The following is a 26,554-nucleotide window of genomic DNA, read 5'->3' as shown; positions in this document are numbered from 1 at the left end:
TATCAAGCGCTTCATATATGGAACCCCAAAAAGGTTCTAAATAGAACCATTTTAAGGGTTCATTAAATAGAACCCCAAATGGTTCTTTGAATTCAAGTTACATGGTTCTATTTACAACTATTTGAAGGTTCTTTATTTATTATTGAATTAATGTTATTTATTATTGAATACAAAATAAAACCAATGCAGAAAATTCAAATTGTTTAAATTTATTCAATTTACTTCACAAAATAAGTTTTAAATAATATTTAAAATTGCACCTCTGCGTAATTGTATAAGATCTACCTCTAAACATTATACCTTTTTACTATTTAATTAGTAAACATAATTAACAGCTTAATGGCATTCAACAATCTAATTTTAATGATTTTACTTTTTAATAAACATTTGTAAGCTTGTTTACTGATTGAACAAATACAAAACTTAACTTTCATACATCTCTAAAATCATGAAAAATGTATTACAATGCAGACAGAAACAATACTCAAACATCTATTAAATAACACTACAATTTCAACAAGTTGACGGTACATGTATGTGTTGGTCATGGCAACATTCATTTTTATACATAATTTTCAATAAAGGTTATTGAACAAAGAGCTTAATCGCACACAAAAATTTGCAAAATGATTATACAAAACATTGAGAACAGCCATTCCACAACCTGTAGCATGTCCATGTTTTCCGGCCTCTCTTATAATGTAAATAGTTTTTTCCATGGGTGGCACAGTGGCTCACTGGTTAGAACTGTCACATCACAGCAAGAAGGTCACTGGTTCGAGTTCTGACTGGGTCAGTGGGTGTTTCTGTGTGAAGTTTGCAAGTTCTCCCAGTGTTTGTGTGGGTTTCCTCTGGGTGCTCCAGTTGCCCCCACAGTCCAAAGGCATGCGTACGGTATTGGTGAATTGGCCACAGTGAGTGAATGTGTGCAGGTGTATGAGAGAGTGTATGGGTGTTTCCCAGTGCTGGGTTGCGGCTGGAAAGTGAAGAGTAATTGCTAATTCATTCTACTGTGGTGCCTCTGATAAATGAGGGAGCAGAAGGATAGTGAGCGAGTGTTGGCCATCGTAATGCTGACACTTCAAGCCTTGACGGAATCAGGAGAGCTGTTAGGATCTTTGGATTTCTGTAAAACAATATTTCAATGCTGAGTACTTCCTTCTTTCCTTCCCTTCTATTGGGCCATTTCTTTTAAAGATGTTTCTGTGTCACTTCATTTGTTACAGAATTTAATGAAATTGACAAATCTGAGTGACCTCAATTCAGTATGAACATTAAATAAAACAATAAAATTAGAATAAGAACAAAACAAAATAACTGCATATCAAATAACATACATCATATTTTACAGATACTTTTATCCAAAGGGACGTAGATTGTGTTTAATCTATACATTTATTAATATGTGAGACCTGGAACACATTTGGCATTGCTAATGCATTGCTTTACCAAATGAGCTTTAAAATGTCATATACACAGATTTTTCATATCTATTTGGCACACAATGTAACAGTGTTTGGTTACTCACAAGCTGTGGCACTCCAAGAAGAAGAAACTGCTCTATTAGTTTGGCAGACCCCTCCATAATCTGTACTCTGGAAAATAGTGTTTCATTTGGTTCTTGACTTATTCGTAAACGGTGTCGCATTCTAGGTCCATCACAATCTGAGGTAGGAAGACAGCATTTGTAGAGTGTGTAAATATGAATTTAAATCACAGAATTAATCTTGACATAAAATGTATTGAAATGAACTTTCCTTGTGTTAAGTCCCTCACAGTCCAGTTCACTTCCTTTTGATCCCATTATATGAGCTCACCACTGAAATCCTTTCATTTTTACATTTGTTTTGAAGACATTGCAACAAGGAATCCTGTAGGCAAATTTACACCTTTCAATACATATTTCTTCTCTGCAGGACTTTTTATTAAGCAACGACCTTAATGTTCTCACTGTATTAAAACAGCAGTAGTAAGTAATAGAATATTTTTTTGATATATTTTTTCAGTACACAACAACCAACAAGTCTGAATTATGCATGTTATAAAATACAATACTGTACCAGGTGTGCTTGAAGATGATGTCAAACAATTATGGATGTGACACATGTTTTTCTTTAAGCTGGGATCCTTCTTCTTCAAAGCTACTTGTGTGCAGCAGATCAAAGTTGGAAACTTAATATGGGTCCCATGACACTTTTCTGTAATGATAAATACAATCTTGAAGTCTTTTATAATATTTATTTCATTTTACTGACCACAATACAGTTTGTTTGGATTTTAAAACAATGATACATACCAAGCACAAGTTTTATGAAGCAGTTCAGTTTCCAGGCTGTTTGAAGAAAAATAAAATATACATTAAAATATTAATTTTAAACTTATTTTGCACTATATATATATATATATATATATATATATATATATATATATATATATATATATATATATATATATATATATATATATATATAATATATATAAATAATTTCACAATACATTTAGTCTGCATTTTTGTGTCTTTTATAAATAAGACCTGATCTTTCGTCTATGGATTGTTAAAATATGTTTGGCTTTTTAAAGGTTTCAATAATATTCAGGGGCGGACTGGCCATAGGAAGAACTTGCCACCGTGACTGGCCTCCCGCGCGTGCACAGACTCGGGCACGAATCTGCCTGTGCGGGCACGAGAGGTGCACTGCTATCTTACGGTTTTATGCAGACTAGCGGGAACGTCTCAAAAGCTGGCAGTAGTGTCCACTACTTTGCAGAGTTTAGCTCAATCACTGATAAAACACACACGAACCAAGCTAAATGTGAGCGTTTTTTCAAGGTTGGAGGTAAAAACAACACAAAAAAACACGATGAAATCGGCTCATATCAAGTTACTTTTAAAAATAACGTGCACATGCTTCATTCACGCTCTCTCGAAGCTCGCCTTCAAATAACACAGCTGTGTATTGTTATCAGTAATTTAATTAGTAGTACTGACAAACAAGTATAGCGGTATTGTAACTTATTTAGAATAAAAAGCAGAAAAAAATTCAACTTAACAGATTTCTGAACCGAAGGGTGACGACTGAGGTCATCGCAAGCACAGTGTTTATCCATATTAACGCTAAAGTTACCCCCATTCAATCTGTATCACCAAATAACACGAGGGATTTTCTATCAAATAGAAACCTTACTTCATAACACAAAATATTTCACTATATATATTAAATATACTAACATACCTGAATGATGAAGCTGAAATAGTGGACTTCTCCTTTCGAAAAATTAACCTTCACTCTCGAGGCTCTTCACCACCGGTCCATGACGATGTCCTTGTCAATGACTGACGTCACCAGAGGGCTTTTTTAAGATTATTAGTTACAAATAAATTATTAAACCATAACAACATGTTACTGCACAGTCTAAATAAATTGGTCATTTTATTTATTTCACAAAATAATTTGTCAAAAATGTTAAACATTGAGTATATATAAATTAGGCCTATAAGTTATATGCTATTGTACAAACCTGCATAAAAAATCCCATCATAATGTACACTGATTAAGTTTTTGACCACAGCATTCATTTTATCAGGTTTTGACTCAAAAATCTTTGTCTCTCTGTGTTATAGCTTATAATTATTTTATAATCTTTACTACATAATTATGTTATGATCCAAAAATTATAGAACCATTTTAATCAAAAAGGTTCTTTGCAGTCAAAGGGTTCTAAATGGAACCATTTTTTGGGTAAAAGGTTCTACTGGCCAAGTATAGAACCCCAAGGTTCTATATAGAACCTCAAGGAACCTTTTTTTTTAAGAGTGTACTCTCAAACTTACCCATTTATGTCACATAACCTGCTTTCTGGAACAGCCCCCTGATCTGCTTTAGCAGTTCCAGTTCTCCAGAAACCTTCCCTTTCCACAGTCAACTATGAACATGAGGAGACAAGAGAGAGACGCCAGCTCAGCAGAGGATGAGACGCATCCTCATTACTTATGGTTAGTAAAGATTACTTCATTAAACACACACACACACACACACACACACACACACACACACACACACACACACACACACAAACACACACACAAACACACACACACACACACACACACACACACACACACACACACACACACACACACACACACACAAACACAAACACACACACACACACACACACATGTAAATCTGTCATCTATCAGACACTGTGTGGAGTGTGTGTATTTCAGGAGGTTGTGTGTAATGAAGTTTACAACCCTTTGGCCGCCAGGAAGAAGGAGGCGGAGAACCGACGGAGCTTTAAAATGATTTATTAATAACAGTGACGGCAGCTCCTCACAGAGACTGCTGTCTAAACCAAAACAAACGGACAACTGAAAGCAAAAGTAAAATAACATGCCCGGGCCCGGTCCTCTCTCGGCTTCCTCTGCCATCGGTCCTCCTTTTATGGTCCAGAGCTCCTTCCGTGGGATCCGAGGCAGGTGCGCACCGCAGGTGTATCCAGTTACGTGGTGGCCTCACCCCGTTCCCACGGCTCTCGGCCACGCCCCCTCGCCACATAGTGTTATGTTCATTTGCTGTATAACTGAGGACAACTGTTAGCTCTGTTAATGGCAGGTGATTTACAGAACACGCGTACAGCTGAAGATGATGTTGTTGTTGTTGTTGTTGTTGTTGTTGTTGTTGTTGTTGTCCTGCAGCTGCAGCTGTAGGTGATATTGATGTTGTTGTTGTTGTTGATGTTGTTGTTGTTGTCCTGCAGCTGAAGATGATGTTGTTGTTGTTGTTGTTGTTGTTGTTGTCCTGCAGCTGTGGATGGAGAAGAAGGAAGTGTAAGCATCAGTGTTAGCGTCAGGATGAGCAGCTGGAGAATGAACTCAGTCAAGGTAACGTTGACTTCAGTGTGAGATTCTCTGTGACTGTACAGAGTAATGAGGCGCCGTCAGCACACTGATTTGGTGGAAGTGTTTATTAAAGTGTCTAAAAGGAGAACCTACTGTCTTCAAAAACTATCAAACTAAATGAAACCTGGTCCTAAAAACGAAGCACTGTTTCCTCACCCATGGTTCTAATGTTAACACGGGTGAAGCAGTCGTTCTTTCTGCAGATCTCCAGACCTGATATAGAGAAGGTGATTATAGGCTTTCAACCCTAGAGAGGATGAGCCCTCAACACTGCCCTGATCATCCCAAACATGTCAGTTCTGGAGCATAGCTATACATCACTTCTGTGCCCTTTAACACCCAAAGCAAAGGTTGTTAACTAGCATAAAACATTGCTGGTCTATAAGTGTTGGACGTGTGTCTAACTGGAGCTAAAACAACCTGCATGATTAACTGGGACAGCTAGCAGGGTGCTAGCTGCTACATCAGGCTACTTACTATGATTTAGAAAGGCAGTGGTTAGAGCACTCGTGTCCCGTACTCCACACAACCACGAGTGTCTATGAGAGAACTGACAGAATAAATGATCTATTAGCCTTTTCAATCTGAGCACAAAACTGAACAGCTCCACACCACCGGGGGCATCCTTTACTCACCACACTGCTGCTGATGATGGCGATGGCCAATGTTTTACAAACCAGGGAAATGTTGAGCGTAATCCACCTAATATAGCACAGAAATCATCTCTAAACTGTTTCCCATCATGCCCCTGGCTACAGTGATGTGGGCCAGGTCATTACAGGGTGCCCAGATTTGAAAGAGCAGGGAACCACTGCTGAACACGTCATCGCTTTATGATCGCAAACTTATTAAGATTAATAGCAATGCACTGCTGATTCTGTGTTCGGTGCTTCTGCTGTGGTGCTATTGAGACAGATCTGATCACTCTCACGTGGCTCTCCATGGTGTCCATCATGGCATCCTGACCACAGTGGTGCTGCTCAGTGTTAATGCTGACCCCTCTCTGTGCTTAAACACTTAAGAGTCTTCATCTTGAGTCACGCGTGAACAACTAAGCGAATGTCCGGCTCTATTTTGGTGACCGTATTCTGATGTTCATGATCTGAGTATTGCACCGCTGACGCTGTTAAAGCAGATTTGTAGCATTGATTTGTAGATGGAGTCACACTAACTCTTCTCCTCAGCTGTTGGGCTGGTGTAAAGCGCTCTGTCGTTTGGTCTATGAGCTCCATCTCTCACTGTGAGATTCCCTCCACGTGTTAATGAGTTCTCTATAGTCTAATCACTCCCTCTGCTTTATCATGGGTCGCCACAGCAGAATAAATGGCCAGTTAAACAGGAAATCAAATGCCTTGTATTGTCACATCATCATCATCATCATCATCATCAGCAGCAGCAGCAGCAGCAGGAGCAGCAGCACATGTGCTATGATGAGGCAGAAGCTTCAGTGCTGGCTTCAAACAAAACACAACAACACACTCCAAATCACTACACTATTAACAGGTACATACAGCCGGGACAACAGACAGTAAATACACACACACACACACACACACACACACACACACACACACACACACACACACACACACACACACACACACACACACACACATATGCAGACACAAACGAGTGAACCGTGTTTTCAGTGATGCTGAAGTTGTCCTTCAGGAACAGTATTAATCTCAGTCTGTATTGCAGGTCAGGCGAGCAGCAGTGCTCAGGCTGGAGTCAGTGTTCATGTGAAAGCTGAAACAGGAGCAGGGGTTAATTTTTCTTTACTCACTGGAAACACAATCACAGGCACAGTGAACTACTACAGCTCGAACCCTGCAGGAACCGGTACTGCTCACACACACACTGCTCATTAGCTGTTATTAGCATTATGCTCAGTGCTACTCAATCCTACTCCTATTTAAGTAAAGCTGTGGTCACACTGCCCTTTTCTCCCCATACACTTCCATTCACACACATGTCAATATGGCAGATCAGAAGCGTAAGCTCATGACAAGTTTCGCATGTTGCTGAATTCTGAACAGTGAAATTACATCACGATACGTGAGACCAATAGAAGCTCAAAACCTGACCTCAGTGTACACAAATGTAAAATATGGACCAATCACTCGCTTTTTAAACATCTAATCATCTTGTTAAATCCCGCCCCTTTTCACAGCACCGTACGACAGAATTTCACACGATCAAACTCAAGTGTGATCGTGGCGTAAGAATGCTCGAGTTCTGACCCTGATCAAACACAGCTGATCCAGCTAATCAAGGTGTTCAAGACCACCAGAGTCCATTCAGCAGGTGTGAGTTACAGGAGGCTGGAGCCAAACTCTGCAGAGCTGCGGTCCTCCAGGAACTGAGTTTGAGACCATTGCTTTACAGCAGAGGTGCCCAGACACAGTCCTGTAGGGTCACAGCTCTGCAGAGTTTAGCTCCAGCCCTGATTAAACACTCCTGGATCAGCTAATCAAGTTCTTACTCGCTGTACTAGAAACGTCCCGGCAAATGTGTTGCAAGTCGGAGCTGAACTATGCAGGACAGCAGCCCTCCAGCACTGAGTTTGACCACCCCTGCTGTAAAGCATTAGTCTTCCAGTTCCTCTCAGTCATCAGTAGTCTGTGTGGCTGTTGAGCGTTAGCAGAATCATAACCCAACTGCATGATATTTACTGAACAGTTTGCACATTTCATACCTCACACAGAGAGAACAACGTCATCCGAACAATCATCTGAGACTGATTTAGCAAATATGGAAAATAAGCTTGAACAAAGAAAAAGAGGAACAAGAGTATGCAGAAAATACACATATAACACTGGAACAAGAACACTTGATGAAGGAGAAACACATTAGACAGACGCTCATAGCCAGATCAGCTGCAGAAATGTTCAGAGCTTCAGGCATGACCATATCCACCACATGAGAGACTTTAATAGTCATTTATGAGGGACTTACACAGCATAGAGAGTCCTCTCACTCAGCGTTTCTCTCATCGTTCTGTGCATTATTCTCTCTCATCTCACAGATCAACAGAAGCGCTCAGAGACAGCAGAGGAACACACAGAGCAGCAAGGTCCCTCAGGTTATTCTTTGTGTTATGATCCATTAAACTAACACAGATGTGATGATATGTAAGAAGAACTGAACACATTTATACAGATGTTAAACTGAACTCTTGAACGGTTTTAGATTGAACTACTATACTAATATTTAATAGAGCTGATCCAGTGTACCACGGCCTGGATAAAAACGGCATTGTTCCTCCTGAATCCTTGGTGCAACCATCAGCCGGATCCTCCTCTCCAGTACCCTGGCATACATTTTGGCAGGGAGGCTGAGGAGTGTAATCCCCCTATAGTTTCAACACATCGTCTGGTCTCTCTTTTCAAAAATGGGAACCACCATACTAGTTGCCCAGTCCCTATGGACTGTCCCCGACCTCCATGTGGTATTGTAGAGACGTGTCAGCCAAAACAGCCCCAACAATATCCAGAGACCTAAGATACACAGGGTGAAGCTCATCCACCCCCACTGCTTTGCCACTGAGAAGCTTGCAAACTACCTCAGTGACCTCAGCTTTGGTGATGGGTGAGTCCACGCCTGCATCCCCAGTTACTGCTTTCTCAAAGACATGTCAGTGGGCTTAAAGAGATCCTCAAAGTATTCCTTCCACCGTCCAACAACATCCCCAGTCGAGGTCAACAGCTCCCCACTTCCTCTGTAAACAGGGTCAATGTGGAGCTGCTCTTCCCTCTTGAAGCACCAGATGGTATGCCAGAATCTCTTTGGGGCTGACTGATAGTCTTTCTCTATGGTCTCCCCGAACTATTTCCTGGCCCAAATTTTTTTCTTCTGCAACTGCCCGGGCTGCAGCACGCTTGACCTGTTTGTACCCGTCAGCTGCCTCGAAAGTCCTGCAAGCCAACCAAACCCTGTAGCACTTCTTCTTCAGCTTGACAACATCCCTTACTTCTGGTGTCCACCACCGGGTGTGTGGATTACCACTGTGACAGGCACCACAGACCTTACGACCACAGCTCTTTACACCTACGTCAACAATGGAGTCGGAGAACATGGACCACTCAGTCTCAATGTCCCCAGCCTACCTCAGGATCTGGTCAAAGCTCCCCCAATGTAGAGAATTGAAAATCCCTCTGACTTGAGGTCCAGGCAGACGTTCCCAGAGGACCCTCACAATAGGTTTGGGCCGGCCAGATCTGTCTAGCTTTCCACTTGCCAGCGGATCCAACTCACCACCAGCTGGTGATTAGTTGACAGCTCTGTCCCTCTCTTTACCCAAGTGTCCAAGACATACGGTCAAAGATCAGGTGATAAAACCACAAAGTCAATCATTGACCTTCGTCCAAGGGTGTCCTGGTGCCATGTGCACTGTTGTACACCCTTATGCTCGAACATGGTGATCATTATGGACAAACTGTGATTAGCACAGAAGTCCAATGACAGAACGCTACTCATATTCAGATCAGGCAGGCTGTTTTTCCCAATCACACCTCTCCAGCACTGTCAATACCCACATGGGCATTGAAGTCAACCAGTAGAACAACAGAGTCCTCAGTCTGAGCACCTTTCAGCACCCATCCCAAAGACTCTAAGAAGGCTGGGTACTTTGCACTGGTGTGTGACCTGGTGTGTGACCACAAACCACAGTAAGAGACCTATCCCTGACCCAAAGGTGCAGGGAGGCGACCCTCTGGTTCACTGGAGAAACTCCAACACATGGTGGCTGAGTTGGGGAGCTATAAGCAACCCAACACCAGCCCACTGCCTCTAACCAATGGTTGAACCTAGGATTCTGGAGGATTGATGTGGTTTTCATGCAGGCTGTGGTACACTGGACAAGTTCTATACCTGGACAAGCTCTATACCCTCGCCAGGGTGCTCGAGGGTTTATGGGAGTATACCCAACCAGTCCACATGTGTTTTGTGGACTTGGAAAAGGCATTTGACCGTCTCCCATTCTATGACGGATGCTCTGGGAGTATGGGGTCAGAGGCGTTCTGTTAAAAGCTGTCTCATCCCTGTATGAACAAAGTAGGAGTTTGGTTTGCATTGGCAAAGCTCTCGATTTACCAGGCAATCTACTTTCCTACTCTCACCTATGGTCATGAGCTTACTTGGCAGGTCGCACCCTTATAAATAGGGTAAGGAGCTCTGTTACCAAGGAGGAGCTCGGAGTAGTCCTGCTTCTCCTCCACATCCAGATCAGCTGGCATGGCTCAGGCATCTGTTTCAGATTGCTCCTGGACGACTATCTAGGGAGGTGTTCCAGGCATGTCCCATTGGAACGAGGCCTTGGGGAAGACCCCGGACACGCTTGAGGGACTATGTCTCTCGGCTGGCCTAGGAATGCGTCAGGATCCCCCCGAAGAAGCTGGAGGAAGTGTCTTAGGTTCTGTTCTAAGACTGCTGTCCCCGCGACCTGGCCCTGGATATGCAGTTGAAAATGAATGAATGAATGAATGAATGAATGACTGAAAAATATTTAATATAGATTTCTTACTTAAATTTATGCAGATTCTCAAAAATCTTCAGATTCTGCACCCTCCACTTACTATTGCCCAAGATACTGTCCCAGTCTGCCACTATACAAAGTCTACTTCAGCTTGAACAGAGTTTTTACAGTTCACTAACAACATGCTAAACTTGATGTGAAAGCTTGCTCTACAAGCATATTGTTTTTCTCTTCTGCCTTGTTTGATGTACTTGAATCATTTGTTTTATATAGCAGAGGATTCGAAACTGAGACGGTTCTTGAAAACACATAAACACAGCATGAAGAAGAAAGCAGAATATATATTTGAACACAGTGAAGAAGTCGATCTGAAGACTATTTACACAGAGCTGTTCATCACACAGGGAGATATGAGAGATGTCAATCAGGAGCACGAGATCCTGACAATTGATGACGCTTTTAACAGAAAACAAACACAGGACAAGCCAATCAAATGTAAAGATATGTTTACTGAACTGAAGAAGAAGAGTAATAAAAAAACAGTGCTGACAAAGGGCATCGCTGGCATTGGAAAAACCGTCTCTGTGCACAAGTTCATCCTGGACTGGGCAGAAGGGGAAGTCAGTGAGGATATAGACTGTGTGTTCCTGCTTCCATTCAGGATGATCAACATGATTAATGATAAAGAGTTCAGTCTGCATGAGCTTCTGATGGAGTTTTATTCTGGACTGAAGGGTCTGGAAAACTCAAAGCTGTATGAGAAATGTAATATAGCATTTTTATTTGACGGGCTTGATGAGAGTCGTCTACCTTTGAATTTTAACCGTGGAACACTGAATACAGTTGAGACGAGATCCTCTGTAGATGTCTTGTTCACCAGTCTGGTTAAAGGGAATCTGCTTCCATCAGCTCTAGTCTGGGTGACCTCACGACCAGCAGCAGCCAATCAGATCCCTCTTGTATGTGTGGGATTGGTCACGGAGGTGCGAGGATTCACTGAGCAGCAGAGGGTGCAATACTTCAGAAAGCAGATCACAGATGAGAATCAGGCCTCCAGAATCATATCACACATCAAGACCTCTCGTAGTTTCTACATCATGTGCCATATTCCTGTGTTCTGCTGGATCACAGCCACTGTCCTTCAGGAAATACTCAAGGAGAAAACCGAGAACATCAGCACCACACTCACTGAGATGTACGTTCACTTCCTGCTGATTCAGATGAACATGAAGAGCCAGAAGTATGATGACCAAGAAGAAAGAGATTATACGAAGCTCTTAGATTCAAACAAAGAGATGATCCTGAAATTAGCCAGGCTGGCCTTCAAACAGCTAAAGGATGGACAGATTGTGTTCTATGAGAAAGATCTGCAGGAGTGTGGCATTGATGTGAGTGTAGAAACTGAGTTCACTGGAATGATCGCTGAGATCTTTAAGAAGGAACGTGGACTCCATGAAAAGAAGGTCTTCTGCTTTGTGCATCTGAGTGTTCAAGAGTTCCTTGCTGCACTGTATGTGTTCTTCTGCTTTCTGGAGAGGAACAGCGATGAGCTTCAGTTTTTCTTTGAGGAGTCACAAAGTACAACCAGAGGAAAATTTCAGCTCCATGACTTGGTAAAGAAGGCCATCGATAAGGCAATGTTTAGAAAGAGTGGGCATCTGGACCTTTTCCTGTTTCTGCGGTTTCTGATGGGCATTTCACAGGAATCCAGTAATAAACGTCTCATAGGGCTGCTCAAACACACTGAAGACACCACAGAGAGCATCAGAAAAATAACTGAGCATGTTAAACAGCTGCAGGAAAAGAGCATCTCAGAGGAAGCTTCGGTGAACCTATTTTACTGCTTGCTTGAACTCAACGATCAGTCATTACATGAGGAAATCCAGAGTTACCTCAGTGCACAAGCAGACCCAGGGAGAAAACTGTCTTCTTCAATGTGCACAGTGCTGCTCTATGTACTGCTCATGTCCGAGAAGGTGCTGGATGAGTTCAACCCGAAGAGGTTCACCTCATCTGAATCAAACTACAGGACACTCGTTCCAGCTGTGAGGTCATGCAGAAAGGCCCTGTGAGTAATCTTACCCACTGCTGTCTAGTCCTAACCAACCATTGAAATGCATTGTAAAACGTATTGTATTCCGTTTTGTCAGGTTTGATGGCTGTGGCCTTGATGAAACCTGCTGTGATGCTGTGTCTTCAGCTCTACAATCCTCAAACTGTGTTCTGAGAGAGCTGGACCTCAGTAACAATGACCTGCAGGACTCAGGAGTGAACATGATCGCTGGAGGACTGAAGAGTCAACACTGTAAACTGGAGATACTGAGGTCAGAGTTTGAACACCTGATTAATTGAATGGTTAAATCAATCGATCAATCATTGATTTTTTTAAACATGAGATTACCTCAAACCACTGTTCATGTAATTTGTTTTTTTTTTCTCAGACTGGGCATGTGTAAACTCACTGTTCAGTGCTGTGAGAGTTTGTCTTCAGCTCTACAATCCTCAAACTGTGTGCTGAGAGAGCTGGACCTGAGTAACAATGACCTGCCAGATTCAGGAGTGAAACTTCTCTCTGATGGACTGAAGAGTTCAGACTGTAAACTGGAGACACTCAGGTCTGAGTTCAAACTTTGTTGAGAGATTGTTTTTTTTCGTTTACAGATCAGATGGTTTACTAAAGATCACACAGTTAATGCTCTGTGTTCTTCTTTCTCAGGTTGGTCATGTGTAATCTTACTGCTCAGTCCTGTAAGAGTTTGTCTTCAGCTCTACAATCCTCAAACTGTGTGCTGAGAGAGCTGGACCTGAGTAACAATGACCTGCAGGATTCAGGAGTGAAGAAGCTCTCTGATGGACTGAAGAGTCCAAACTGTACACTGGAGACACTGAGGTTTGACATTCACACACACACTCATACACTATGGCCAGTGTAGTTGATCAGTTCCCCTATAGCGCATGTGTTTGGACTGTGGGGGAAACCGGAGCACCCGGAGGAAACCCACACCAACACGGGGAGAACATGCAAACTCCACACAGAAACTCCAACTGACGCAGCCGGGACTCAAACCAGCGACCTTCTTGCTGTGAGGTCACAGTGCTGACCACTGAGACACCGTATCACACCTGAATGAAATTTTTACAATTAGATATATATACAGTTAGGTTCATAAGTATTTGGACATCGACAACATTCTAACTTGTTTGGCTCTTTACACCAGAACAAATGATCTGAAATGAAACTAACAAGATGTGTTTTAACTGCAGACTGTCAGCTTTAATTTGAGGGTATATATGCATCCAAATCAGGTAGAATTACAACAGTTTGCAACTGTGGCTCCCACTTCTTATTCAGATCAGGTGATTGACTTGGTCATTGCATAAGATTCCACTTCTTTCTCTTCAAAACTCTTTGGTTGCTGTTGCAGTATGCTTTGGGTCATTCTCCATCTGCTCTGTGAAGCGTCCAATGAGTTCTGAAGCATTTGGCTGAATATGAGCAGAGAATATTGCCTGAAACACTGCAGAATTCATCCTGCTTCTTTAGTCAGCATCACATCATCAACAAAAAAACATCATCAATAAAATGGCTACCGCCACATCACCCTGCAGCCCAAGACCGGTTACTCACTGAAGCTGAGCAGGGCTGAGCCTGGTCACTATCTAGATGGGAGACCACATGGGAACACTAGGTTGCTGTTGGAAGTGAGTGGCCAGCAGGGGGCGCTCAGCCTGTGGTCTGTGTGAATCCTAATACCCCGATAAAAGTGAAGGGGACACCATACTGTCAGTAGGCGCCGTCTTTTGGATGAGATGTTAAACCGAGGTCCTGACTCTCTGTGCTCATTTAAAATCTCAGGGCACTTCTGGTAAAGAATAGGGGTGTAACCCCGGTGTCCTGGCCAAACTCCCTCAATCAGCTCTTAAAATCACGACCGTCCAATCATTCTCATCCACTGAATGGGCTCTATCATTGTCTCTTCACTCCACATTTAGCTGGTGTGTGGTGAGCGAACTGGCGCCCCCCCCCTCTCCTCATTATTGTGAGGTGCTTTGGGTGTACGGCCATACTCAATAAATGCACTATATAAATACACATTACATTACAATAAATACAAGAGAACCAGTTCTATTGACAGCCATACATTTCCACGTTATGACACTACTACCACCATGCTACACTGCTGAGGCACTCATGAGCAGTTCTTTTCCTTCTCTATACTCTTCTCTTCCTGTTTTTGAGGCTCACCAATGTTTACATCTTGTGGTGACCCCACTTGTGGTGATTCACTTTGGTGTAGTCTTCTTTTGATTGTTGACTCGTGACACACACACACACACACACACACACACACACACACACACACACACACACACACACACACACACACACACACACGCACACACACACACACACACACACCTGCCTCCTGGAGAGTGTTCTTGCTCTGGCCAACTGTTGTGAAGGGTGTTTTCTTCACCAGTGAAAGAATCGTTGGTTGTCCAGCACAGCTGTCTCTGTGGTCTTCCATGTCTTTGTGTTGCTGATCTCACTGGTGTGTTCTGTCTTATTAAGAATGCTCCACACAGTTGTCTTGGCCATGTATAATGTTTCTGTTCTCTCTCTGAAGGGTTTGCTATGTTTTTCAGCCTAATGATGGCTTGCTTGACTGATAGTGACAGCTCTTTGGATCTCCTCCTGAGCGTTGATGGTAACAGATCATATTTATTCACATTTAGTCATTTAGCAGGCACTTTTGTCCAAAGCGACTTACATTTGAGGAAGTATTCAGCAATTCAACTAGAAGTGGCAATACACACAAGAAGTGCTCATTTTACAAAGGAACAGTTTGTGCTCAGTCCATGAGTGTGTGATCAGGCCATGAGCAGCATCAGCTGTGGGAGTGTAATCAGTGGAGGGCCCGGCACTGGCAGTTCTTACTAACCCAGTGGGTCAGGAGGCTTTGGTTCTAGAAATGATGAGAAGTCACATGCCTCTGTCAGCTATGGGAAGTCACACGGCTCTGGCAGCCATTTGTGGAACTCAGGTGGTGGCTCTGACCATTTGTGGGAGTCAAGGGAATCTGGCGGCTGCTATTTGAGCACTTCTGAGGAATCTGGTGCCCACCATTCAAGGGAATCAAAGGGATTTATCGGCGTTGACTGTGGCGAGGTGATGCAGTGGCACAATAGGTAGTGCTGTCACCTCACAGCAAGAAGGTTGCTGGTTCGAGCCTCGACTGGGTCAGTTGGTGTTTCTGTGTGGAGTTTGCATGTTCTCCCTGCGTTTCGGTGGGTTTCCTCCGGGTGCTCTGGTTTCCCCCACACTCCAAACACATGCGGTACAGGGGAAATGGGGAAGCTTAAATTGTCCGTAGTGTAATGTGGATGTTTCCCAGAGTTGGGTTGCGGCTGGAAGGGCATCCAGATGCTACGGGCCCAGATGGCATTCCTGGACGTGTACTTACAGCATGTGCACACCAGCTGGCTGGAGTTTTTACGGACATCTTTAACCTCTCGCTCTCTCTGTCTGTGGTTCCCACATGCTTTAAGACAGCTACTATTGTGCCCATACCGAAATCAGCTAAAACCACAAGCTTGAATGACTGGCGCCAGATTGCTCTGACACCCATCTCCAGCAAGTGCTTTGAGAAGCTGATTAAACAGCACATCTGCTCTGTACTGCCCGTTCACTCTGACCCTCTGCAATTTGCACACAGGAGTGACCGCTCTACTGATGATGCCATCGCTTCACCCTGCACACTGCTCTGTCTCACCTGGAAAACACAAACACATATGTGAGAATGCTGTTTGTGGACTACAGCTCAGCATTCAACACCATAGTGCTGCCAAGCTGGTGGTGAAGCTCCAGGCTCTCGGTTTTCACAGCTCATTGTGCAACTGGATCCTGGACTTCCTGTCAGGCAGACGCCAGGAGGTCAGAATGAACAACATCACCTCGTCCACACTGATCCTCAACACTGGTGCTCCACAGGTCTGTGCTCTCAGCCCACTCCTGTACTCCCTGTACACACATGACTGTACAGCCAAACACAGCTCCAACGTCATCGTTAATTTGCTGATGACACAACGGTGGTGGTGGGTCTAATCACCGATAATGATGAGATGGCCTACAGAGAGGAGGTGCACACTCTGACGCAGTGGTGTGAGGAAAACCACCTCTCACTCAACATCAGCAAAACCAAGAGCTGGTAGATTTCAGGAGAGAGAAGAGAGAACACCCCCCCATCACCATCAACGGGACGCCAGTGGAGAGAGTCAGCACTTTCAAGTTTCTAGGAGTCCACATCGCTGAGGACTTGACATGGACGGCCCACACAGATGCAGTTCTGAGGAAGGCACAACAACGCCTCTTCTTCTTCAGGCGTGTCAGGAGGTTTGGAATGAGCCCCCACATCCTCCACTCGTTCTTCACCTGCATTGTGGAGAGCATCCTGTCTGGCTGCATCACCACCTGGTATGGGAATAGCAGCAGCAGCAATCGCAAAGGCCTCGATGAAAAGATCGATGAAGTTTAATCATGATGACTAATTATTACATTTAGAATAAAAAATAGAAATTCAAGTAGAGCAAGCCAGAAAGCAACTGAGCAGACAGCAGCAATCAATCAGCAAGACAGCAGCAATCGAGACAGAGCAGCAATCCTAGGCTTTCATGCAACCAAGTCAATGCTAAATTCAGCCAGGCTAGCTTAAAGATCTCAGCTTAGAAGCTTATCGTCTAGTCAGATGGGTTACTTTTGTGTTTAAAACAATATGTATGTATGATATATATATATGCATCAGATCCTCAGTAAACAGAAGAGAAGGAAAGCACCAGGCCCAGACGGTGTTTCACCAGCCTGTTTGAGAACCTGTGCTGACCAGCTGGCTCCCATTTTCTCACAGATCTTTAACGGGTCACTGGAACAGCGCAAAGTTCCATCCTGCTCCACTATCATCCCAATCCTGAAGAAGCCAAAGATCTCAGGACTCAATGAATACAGACCTGTTGTCTTAACATCTGTGGCCATGAAGTCATTTGAAAGGCTGGTGCTAGCATATCTGAAGCACATCACTGGACCCCTGCTGGACCCCCTACAGTTTGCCTATAGAGCAAACCGGTCTGTGGATGATGCAGTCAACATGGGGCAGCATTATACCCTACAACATCTGGACAAACCAGGGAACTACGCAAGGATTCTGTTTGTGGACTTCAGTAACACCATCGTCCCATCACTGCTCGAATACAAACTGGGCCAGCTCTCTGTTCCTAGCTCTGTCTGTCAATGGATCACCAGCTTTCTGATAGATAGATAACAGAATTGGCAAAATCACATCCGACAGCCGCACCATCAGCACCGGTGCCCCCCAGGGATGTGTTCTCTCCCCACTGCTCTTCTCCATGTACAGCAACACCTGCACTGCAAAAGACCCCTCCATCAAACTCATTAAGTTTGCAGACGACACTACTGTTATCGGCCTCATCCGGAACGATGATGAGACTGCATACAGACAGGAGGTGGAGCGGCTGGCGTTATGGTGCGGATACAACAACCTGAACAGGCTCAAAACAGTGGAGATGATAGTGGACTTCAGGAGAAATCCCCCTGCACTCCCCCCACTCACCATCATGGACAGCACTGTGGCTGCAGTAGAGTCATTCAGGTTCCTGGGCACCACCATCTCTCAGGATCTGAAGTGGGACATTCACATAGACTCTATCGTGAAGAAAGCCCAGCAGAGACTGTATATCCTTGATCAGCTGAGGAAGTTTAACCTGCCACAGGAGCTGCTCGTACAGTTTTACTCAGCTGTCATCCAATCCATCCTCTGCACTTCAATCACCGTCTGGTTCGGCTCAGCTGCCAAAACAGACCTCCGTAGACGACAGCGAATAGTCCGGATTGCTGAACGCATCACTGGCACTACTCTTCCTACACTTCAATAACTGTACTCTTCCAGAGTGAGTAAAAGGGCTGGCAAGATCACTCTGGACGCCTCGCACCCAGCACACTACCTGTTCCAACTGTTACCGTCTGGTCGGCGCTTCAGAGCACCAAGCTCAAAAACAGCCAGACACAGGAAAAGTTTCTCTCCTCAGGCCATCTACCTCATGAACAGTTAAATATCCCCAACTGTGCAATAAACATGTGCAATACTTCCTCATACGCACTTGTACACAGCACCTTGTAACACCACCTCTATGCATGCAAGATGTTACACTGAGGGAGTTCACAGAATTTTATTTCACACATACTGAAATTAAAATAAACTTCACAAGCCTGTTTTTCCCTTTTTCCTTCTTGTTTAATTTCTCTACATGTGTATACAGTATTTAGTCCACACAAACAAAAGAAATCAATATCCAAAACCAAGCAGTCATTGAATGTAAACAGTCTGTGTAATTTAATATAGATGGTTGGGTGAATGTTGGGTAGAGGGATTTGAGTGGGATGCAATAAGATCCACTTCCTCACACTGGGAAAACGGTAGTATGAGGAATTTAAGAGTCACTGACCGTCATTCCACGTGTACACATATAGTTCATTTGCCAATGAGAAGCATAAAGAACGTTGAAACCAAATCATTGCAGTCCATTGAAAGCACCAACAAACACCTCATCTGAACATCTCTAGGACAACAGGTCCTGTCTACATAAGAAATAAGCATAGGGCAAATCACAACCAACCATTGAAAATACTTTCAAACTTAAAACGTATTCAATACTCACATTTGAGCAGCAACAATAATGTTCTCAAAACAATCAGAACCGGAGTGGGTCGATAGCCTCAGTTCACCATGTGGTTCCCTCTACCAAACACGACTCACTTGCTCTATGGTGAGCTGGAAAATATCCAGTTCTCACTCCCCTCTAGTGCAACCTAGTGGCCTGTAGTAATATTGCAACCAGTGCTTCTCGCATCACAAGAAACTAAAACAACAATTAAAGCATGTAACGTTTGTTCGTTACAACCTTATATCAATATACAATGCAATACTTTCTTCATTCGCATGTGTACACAGCACCGTATAACCTTTATATCTATAACAAATCTGTACAGACAACTCAACATCCAGATTACTGGACTAACTGCATCTCTGTTTAATGCTTATCGTATTTCTTTTTTCTCATATTTATTTTGTGTTGTCACTTGATGTACACTGGAAGCTTCTGTAGCCAAAATAAACTCCTTGTGTGTGTGTGTGTGTGTGAAGCACACTTGGCAATAAACCTGATTCTGATATAAGTATTTAGTCAATATCTGTTTGTGTTTTTCAGAAGAGTGTGATTCACCTTTTAAAAGCAATAAGATTAATTACAAATGCCATTATAGGTTTCAGCCTTTGGTGACTAGTGTACAATACACAAATAATTACTGTCTGCCAAACTAATGTGATGCTGACTGTGTGTGTGTGTGTGTGTGTGTGTGTGTTTGTAGATTGTCTGGCTGTATGGTGACAGAGGAAGGCTGTGGTTTTCTGTCTTCAGCTCTGAGTTCAAACCCTGTACACCTGAGAGAGCTGGATCTGAGCTACAATCATCCAGGAGATTCAGGAGTCAAGCTGCTCTCCCGAAAACTGGAGGACCCAAACTACACACTGGAAACACTCAAGTATGTGGGGCATGTGTATATGTTTTTAGTTCTCCCTAAATAGGAAGATGGTAGATAATTTGATGGATACTTACAAAGTTTGGATGAAGTTCAAGGATTAATTCACTTCCATGATACAAATTCCTGATCATTTTCTCTCCTTCTTGAAATGAACTGTAGAGTTTAGTTGCAGTTCTGCAAAAGCACAATCATCCACGTGTAAGGATGGGTATCGTTTCGGTATATTTTGATACCGGTGCTAAATCGATACTTTTAAAATGGTACCGGTGCCAAAACCATGCCTGAACCCATACTTTTAAGCCACAAAATGATGGTGGACAACTCTAGAAAAATCTTTAAAGTAAACATCAGTTCATATTTGATATATTTGAACGACATTAATATATTTCCTTTGTTCATTTGTTGGTTAGCATGAATTTAAGATTTGCATTGTGAAATGATATTAACTTACTGCTAACCTGTGGAAAGGCTGTCATCAAAAGACTGACTGCCTTTCAGTTCAGGGGACACTTGTACTTTTAGGAGGACATTTTAACACATATATCACAAAATACTTCATATTATCCGAAGTCATTTGTTTTCCTGCATCAATCTGCAGTCTTCATAAACAAGATAATTAAAGAACATAAACTCAAAATACTCTTCCCTGTTCATTTATTTGACATGTAACGTTATATTGGTGTAGGAGAACACTTCCAACATTCAAGTACATCAAGGCACATCGCTGCACCTGTACACTTCAACAGGCCTACAGCTGAAGTTGATTTATTTTGCTTTCCCATTCATTCACAATAATGTTTTAGGATATTTTTACAGTGTTTCCTAAAAAAACAATGATTCTGGAGTCATAATAAGTCTTATTTCTTATTGTTTATTTCGTGATTAAAAGCCGTTTTTAATTTAAATTAAAATAAGGTCAGTATTATTAGCCTCCTTAAGAAATATTTACAGTATATTTTTGATTTACACAAAAAATCAGTTACAAAATCATTTGACTAATTATTTTAACTTTTGTAGTTAACAGATTAAGTCTAAATTACACTTTAATCTGAATAAAAGACTATAAAACACGTAAAGGGACTTTGTCTGAACACAACTGTCTTGCAAAATAACTAGTAAATTTTCTGCACTGACTGTCAGCATGGGGAAGAGAAAACAGTAGATATTAGAAACGAGTGAGTTAAACTATTGTGTTAAAAATGTGCTGTAAATAAATCCTGTGTTGAAGACGCAAATCAGAAATAAATGAAGGCAAAACTAAACAAGTTAAATATGACTGAGCGTGACTGAAAACTACATTTGATCAGTGTCTTTCATCTGTTCTTGTTTGTCAATTCAAGACTGCATTTCCTAACGTAAAACTATGTACACTAGATTTCTGATTAATAATGGTCTCTGCATAGCCGAGGACTAACTATATTAACAGTGTTAAAATTGCTATTACCTGTGTCAATTTGGGTGTCAACCTCTGACGAACGCGGGAAACTAGGCTAATGCGCGCAGCTCCGTCACTGACAGAGAGAGCGAGTGTTCCTGACACCTGGAGCGCGCAGAGAGAGGCCTCAGTCATATCTCCGCAGTCTGCCACTGTTGGCTGATCTCGCTTCTCCGTGGTGTTTTGACACAAAAATACACGTCTAAATTTAGGGGGGCCAAGCTTGTTGACACGGGACTGATGGAAGAGTGCTCTTTTAATAGAATTTGATAGCGCACATTAAATGGAAAGAAAAAAACTCTGCATTTTGCGGTGCAGGTGTCTGTGGTGCTTTAAAGGTTATCAGAAATTACTGTTTACATGATAGTCTAGATTCTAAACCATAGTATTGTCTTAATCATAATACAATCGGAGCTTTAGTGTCCATGTGCATATATGAATAGTGTCAGATGATGTCAGAGACAGTGCATTCCTCTGCCTTTGAGCCCTCAAATGTGTCATTAAGCTTGACCTGTTTCCCCCTTACACACAACTTTTGTGTAAAGCCTCTGCTTCACGCTGCTGTGTCAGAACCTTTGCTTGTAAAATACGCTTTAGAATCTTAATTTAAGCAATTTAATAAATGCGATCATGCGTGTTGATCTGAAGAGAGTCTCTCTCACTCACCGAATGTGGTGTACTGCGTGCATTGTGTGCGTCCGTTCAATCCCTAAGCAACAAGAACAAACGCCTGACATCACCTGTCCATATTCCTCAAAGTTGTTTAGGAATCAATGTTTAGAGATGGTGTAACGTGTACCTATGTGTGCCTTTGATGCACCCCTTGATGCTTCTTACTTCTTTATCGCAGCACCAGTTTCACCAAAATTAGGCACCTAAATTCATATAATGATTTGATCCGGTACATACCAGTTACAAAGGTACCGGTGTTATAATGACACTGGGTTTCGGTACCCAACCCTAATCATGTATCAGTCTTTCTCTACGAACTTATGGAGTTATACTTGTGCAAATAAAACTGAATCAGTATACGTAAAGATGTAATGGTCCTGCTGTTTGTGATCATGTGGTGAATGTAGACTGAGTCTAATGCAGGAAAAGGAGCGTAAAGAGTTTCCAAGAGTGTTGATTTTGTTGACATTTTTTTTGTCAATTTTCTATCAACGAAAAGGAGATGAAAACTAAAAAACAACTATAAGTATAATCAAAAGTAAACTGAATGTTCAGAGTTATAAAAACAAGGTGAAACTGTGAGTGAGTGATTTTTTGGTAAAATATCCATTCAGAATTGGTGTGTGATGCGTGAGGCACATTTGACAAGTAACTGATCCACAGTAGATGTGAGATACGATTACATTATCTTCCATTGGGGTGTTTGTCTGATCAAACTGTAATGAAATGGTAACAGCTGAGAGAAAAAGAAGAGATGATTCACATTTGATTCAATTAAACTGAAACTGCTTTAGTCCAGTTTTCACAGTTGAAGTTCAGTTTAGTTCAGTGTAATGTAAATGCCACTGCTAAAAGCCCAAACATTGAAGAGCAAATCCAGCGATCAGAAATACAAGTCCCAAACCAAGCAAACCAGTGGCGACAGTGGAAGAACAAACTTCACCAGCTGACAAAAGTAAAGGAAAAAACCTGGAGAGAGACCAGGCTCAGTTGGGCTCCACCATTTCTCCTCTGGCCAAATGTCCTGTGCTGTCTAGGGAGAGTGCTGGACGTCCATTGTGGAGAAGCTGTAGGTGGGAGAGGTCACCAGCTGGTGTTTAGGCTGAACCACAGGATCAATGTGAGGACTCGTCTGTCACTAGAGGCTTACAGGAATCAGTCTCATGCTCTCCACTGCTCCATGACCACCACAGAGCTGCTCAGGATACGGCAATGGTCACCAAACTTGTTCCTGGAGGGCCGGTGTCCTGCAGATTTTAGCTCCAACCTTAATCAAACACGACTGAACCAGCTAATCAAGCTCTTACTAGCTACACTTGAAACACCCAGGCAGGTGTGTTGAAGCAAGTTCCAGCTAACCCATACAGGGACAAAGCTAAACCTCCAGGACCGAGATTGGTGACCCCTGCTTTAGAGGATTTGGATTTCGTCAGCATGTGAGTGTTATGTGTGTGCTAATGCAGAGAGATGTGCGTTTAATCTATAGTTTTATTAGATTATGCAGATATGAGGAAGATCTACCGCCTACAGCTGATGCTGATATTCTGGGAATAATCAATTGTCCAAAATGAATTGAGCGTAGAGGACGTGATGGGCTATAATACACCAGGAGTTCCCACAAACACTGGGGAGCTCAGCCGTTCAGGGCTTTGTAGGTAGTCAATAAAATTGTAAAATGTATGTATTTTGGGAGCCAATGCAATGATGAAAGATCTGGAGTAATATGATCTGCAACTTTAACTAGCTGAAGTAAATCACTCCCAAACTACTGACTGAAGATGAGGACTGAGCTAAGAATCCGTCAAGGGTTAGACAGTGCTCTGGGCGTTTGTGTGGGAGGTTTTTGGGTCCAATAAGCAGGAGCTCAGTTTTATCTGAATTCAGTAATAAGAAGTTATTAGTCATCCAGTGTTTAATGTCAGCTCTACAATCTGTTCATTTGGTAAATTGATGCGAGTTATCAGGTTGAGAGGAGATCTAGAGTTGTGTATCATCAGCATAACAGTGGAAGCTAACTCCATGTTGTTTAATGATATCACCTATAGCGGTAGCATATATAGTGTAAACAGTAAAGGGGCGCAGATCTGAGCCTTGTGGTACCCCACAGTGTACTGTTGACCTGTATATGGTGCATCTTCATGTCTACGGTGCGCAGCATCTTCTTCTTCTTGTGTTTTTATTGTGGTTGGCATGCATCTTTTTAAACATTATCACCACCATCTGGACTGCAGTGTGGACCAGGGTTAACTAACCCAATGGCTCATCCCAATTCCAATAATAGTCCTAAATAGAATTGCAAAATGGCATTAGTTTGTTCCGAATCGTTGTATATTGAAAACAGTATGCCAAATCAGGGCTGGACAATAAGGACTGCCCGATGGCCCGGGGCACCTGACCCCACCTCTAACCCCAACCGTCATTGGGGGATGAGCAAATCGTACTAAATTGTACGAATTAGATCGTACGAATTCATACGAATTAGCCACTAAATGAAAAAGTTACGAATTGCCGTGAGATTGGGTTGGCGGATCGATTGTAGCGAGAAAACAAAACAATGCAACGAACTAACGACCCAGGCTATATCACAGTGTATTATGATCGTGTAATAGCCATATATACGGCTATATGAAGAGGGAATGATGAGCAGTGCAAGATTTATTCTTACTGGTAAATGCGAAAGTGAAAGCATGCTGAAATATTACTGAGAGCTGTTTATCCCGCCTGATCTCGGTTTATCCGTCAGGAAAATTGACCGAAGTTAATATCTGATCATTTTTTCCATGTTTTAATCTTACAATATGTTGTGTTAGGCCTGTTGTTTTGTTCATTTCTGCACTGACAGCTCGATAGAGAGATCAACATTGATCTGCTTCGCGATCTGATGCAGTCTCGGTTCATCTGCTATGTCTCTCAATAATTTAAGCCTAAAATGCAGAATTATAGCCAACGTTTCTTTAATAGATTGATTAATTCAATAGATAGATATCTACAAAACCTGACAATTGAAATGAGGCTCTGTATGAGAAAGTCTAACCTCTCTGATTTGTATTCGGTGACGATGTCTGTGGGTTGTTAAAGTTTTAGTGCACATTTTCACTTATAAAATATTCTATACACAACTGGTCAAAAGTTTGGGGTCAGTATGATTAAATATGTTAAACTAAGCTTCTTCTGCTCACCAAGGCTGCAATTATTTCATCATAAATACAAATTGTGAAAGGTTGCACTATAAAATAACTGTTCAAAAGTAGTTTATCATATAGTTTATTCCAGTGATTTTAAAGATGAAATTTCAGCTTCATTACTCCAGTTACATGATCCTTCAGAAATCACTCATATTAATTATTATTATATTTATCAATGGTAATAGTAATAAAAGCAATAATGTCTAGAGTAATGGTTTTATTTGAAACTACAAACAATAACAAAGCAGTTATTTAAAATTTTGATAAATATTTAACAATTAAACATTTTTTACATTTAATAAATGTAATCTTGATGAACTGAATAATTTTTGCTTAAAAAACATTTTTAAAATTACTGTAAATATATATACAGAGTTATTAGCCCCCTTTTGTTGTTTTTTTCTTTTTTAAATATTTCCTAAATGATGTTTAACAGAGCAAAGAAATGTTGATAGTTTGTCTGATAATGTTTTTTCCTCTAAACAAAATCTTATTTGTTTTATTTTGGCAAGAATAAAAGCAGTTTTTTATGAACCATTTTAAGGTCAAATTTAATAGCCTCTTAAGCTAATTGTTTTTCAGACTGTCTACAGAACAAACCATCATTATACAATAACTTATACAATAACCCTGCCTAGTTTCCCTAATTACCCTAGTGAAGCCTTTACATGTCACTGTAAGCTGTATAGAAGTGTCTTGAAGAATATCTAGTCTAATATTATTTACTGTCATCATGACAAAGAGGAAATAAATCAGTTATTAGAGATGAGTTATTAACACTGTTATGATTAGAAATGTGCTGAGAAAATCTGTTCTCTCCCAGATAGCAGGCAGTAATCGGCCCGAGCTCGGCTGCCCTCCGGCGCCTCCGGCTCCGACTCGGCATCGGCGAGTGTTATCCGGGCCGAGTGCGGCCCGCAGCTCGCTCGCGCACATGCGGTTGTGATGCGGCTGTAAAGCACTGGCCCGATTCCGGTCAACCATATGGCAACCGATTAAGGCTGATGGCAACCGATTAAGTTCTTATTTTATCTAGTAATCTGTTAGCTCCACGTTTAATGATAATTTGAGAAAATATTCATGGTACGATAGCAAAAAAAAAAAAAAAAAAAAGAATATTTAGTGTGGATGGTCGCAATGTTTAGACGCAAACAAAACAATATTATTTATAAATAGATTATACATGTCATCTAGAGAAAAACTATGTAAAATTCGCTTATTTTTGAGATAGCATGCTACTGTGCTGACTGTTTTTTTTAAAGCAGAAGTT

At 42.0% G+C, this 26,554-nt stretch overlaps 1 protein-coding gene and 1 long non-coding RNA gene across 15 annotated transcripts in view; one reads left to right on the top strand and one right to left on the bottom strand.

Moving 5' to 3' along the window:
- Positions 1-26,554, top strand: part of LOC110438926 (protein NLRC3) — a 33,121-nt gene that overhangs the window by 251 nt on the left and 6,316 nt on the right. The window contains exons 2-10 of one of the 14 annotated variants that reach the window (XM_073943673.1): positions 3,867-3,994; positions 4,809-4,885; positions 6,605-6,745; positions 7,932-7,988; positions 10,656-12,447; positions 12,530-12,703; positions 12,821-12,994; positions 13,096-13,269; positions 19,819-19,992. In XM_073943673.1, coding sequence (XP_073799774.1) covers positions 10,700-12,447; positions 12,530-12,703; positions 12,821-12,994; positions 13,096-13,269; positions 19,819-19,992 — 2,444 coding nt within the window. In that variant the 5' untranslated portion in view covers positions 3,867-3,994; positions 4,809-4,885; positions 6,605-6,745; positions 7,932-7,988; positions 10,656-10,699. Of the gene's footprint in view, positions 1-3,866; positions 3,995-4,808; positions 4,886-6,604; positions 6,746-7,931; positions 7,989-10,652; positions 12,448-12,529; positions 12,704-12,820; positions 12,995-13,095; positions 13,270-19,818; positions 19,993-26,554 lie in introns of all 14 variants that reach the window. The other 13 variants (XM_073943676.1, XM_073943674.1, XM_073943675.1 and 10 more) reach the window with 13 other exon arrangements.
- Positions 1,529-3,285, bottom strand: LOC110438934 (uncharacterized). The gene is made up of 4 exons (XR_002457331.3): positions 3,234-3,285; positions 2,297-2,332; positions 2,061-2,198; positions 1,529-1,871 (listed from the first exon to the last, which is right to left on the bottom strand). It is a non-coding gene; the product is annotated as an uncharacterized lncRNA (long non-coding RNA).

Source organism: Danio rerio, chromosome 3, assembly GCF_049306965.1.
Source record: "Danio rerio strain Tuebingen ecotype United States chromosome 3, GRCz12tu, whole genome shotgun sequence".
NCBI classification, from domain to species: Eukaryota; Metazoa; Chordata; class Actinopteri; order Cypriniformes; family Danionidae; genus Danio; species Danio rerio.
The sequence above is the reverse complement of the archived record's forward strand: the minus strand, read 5'-3'. Positions and strand labels throughout refer to the sequence as shown.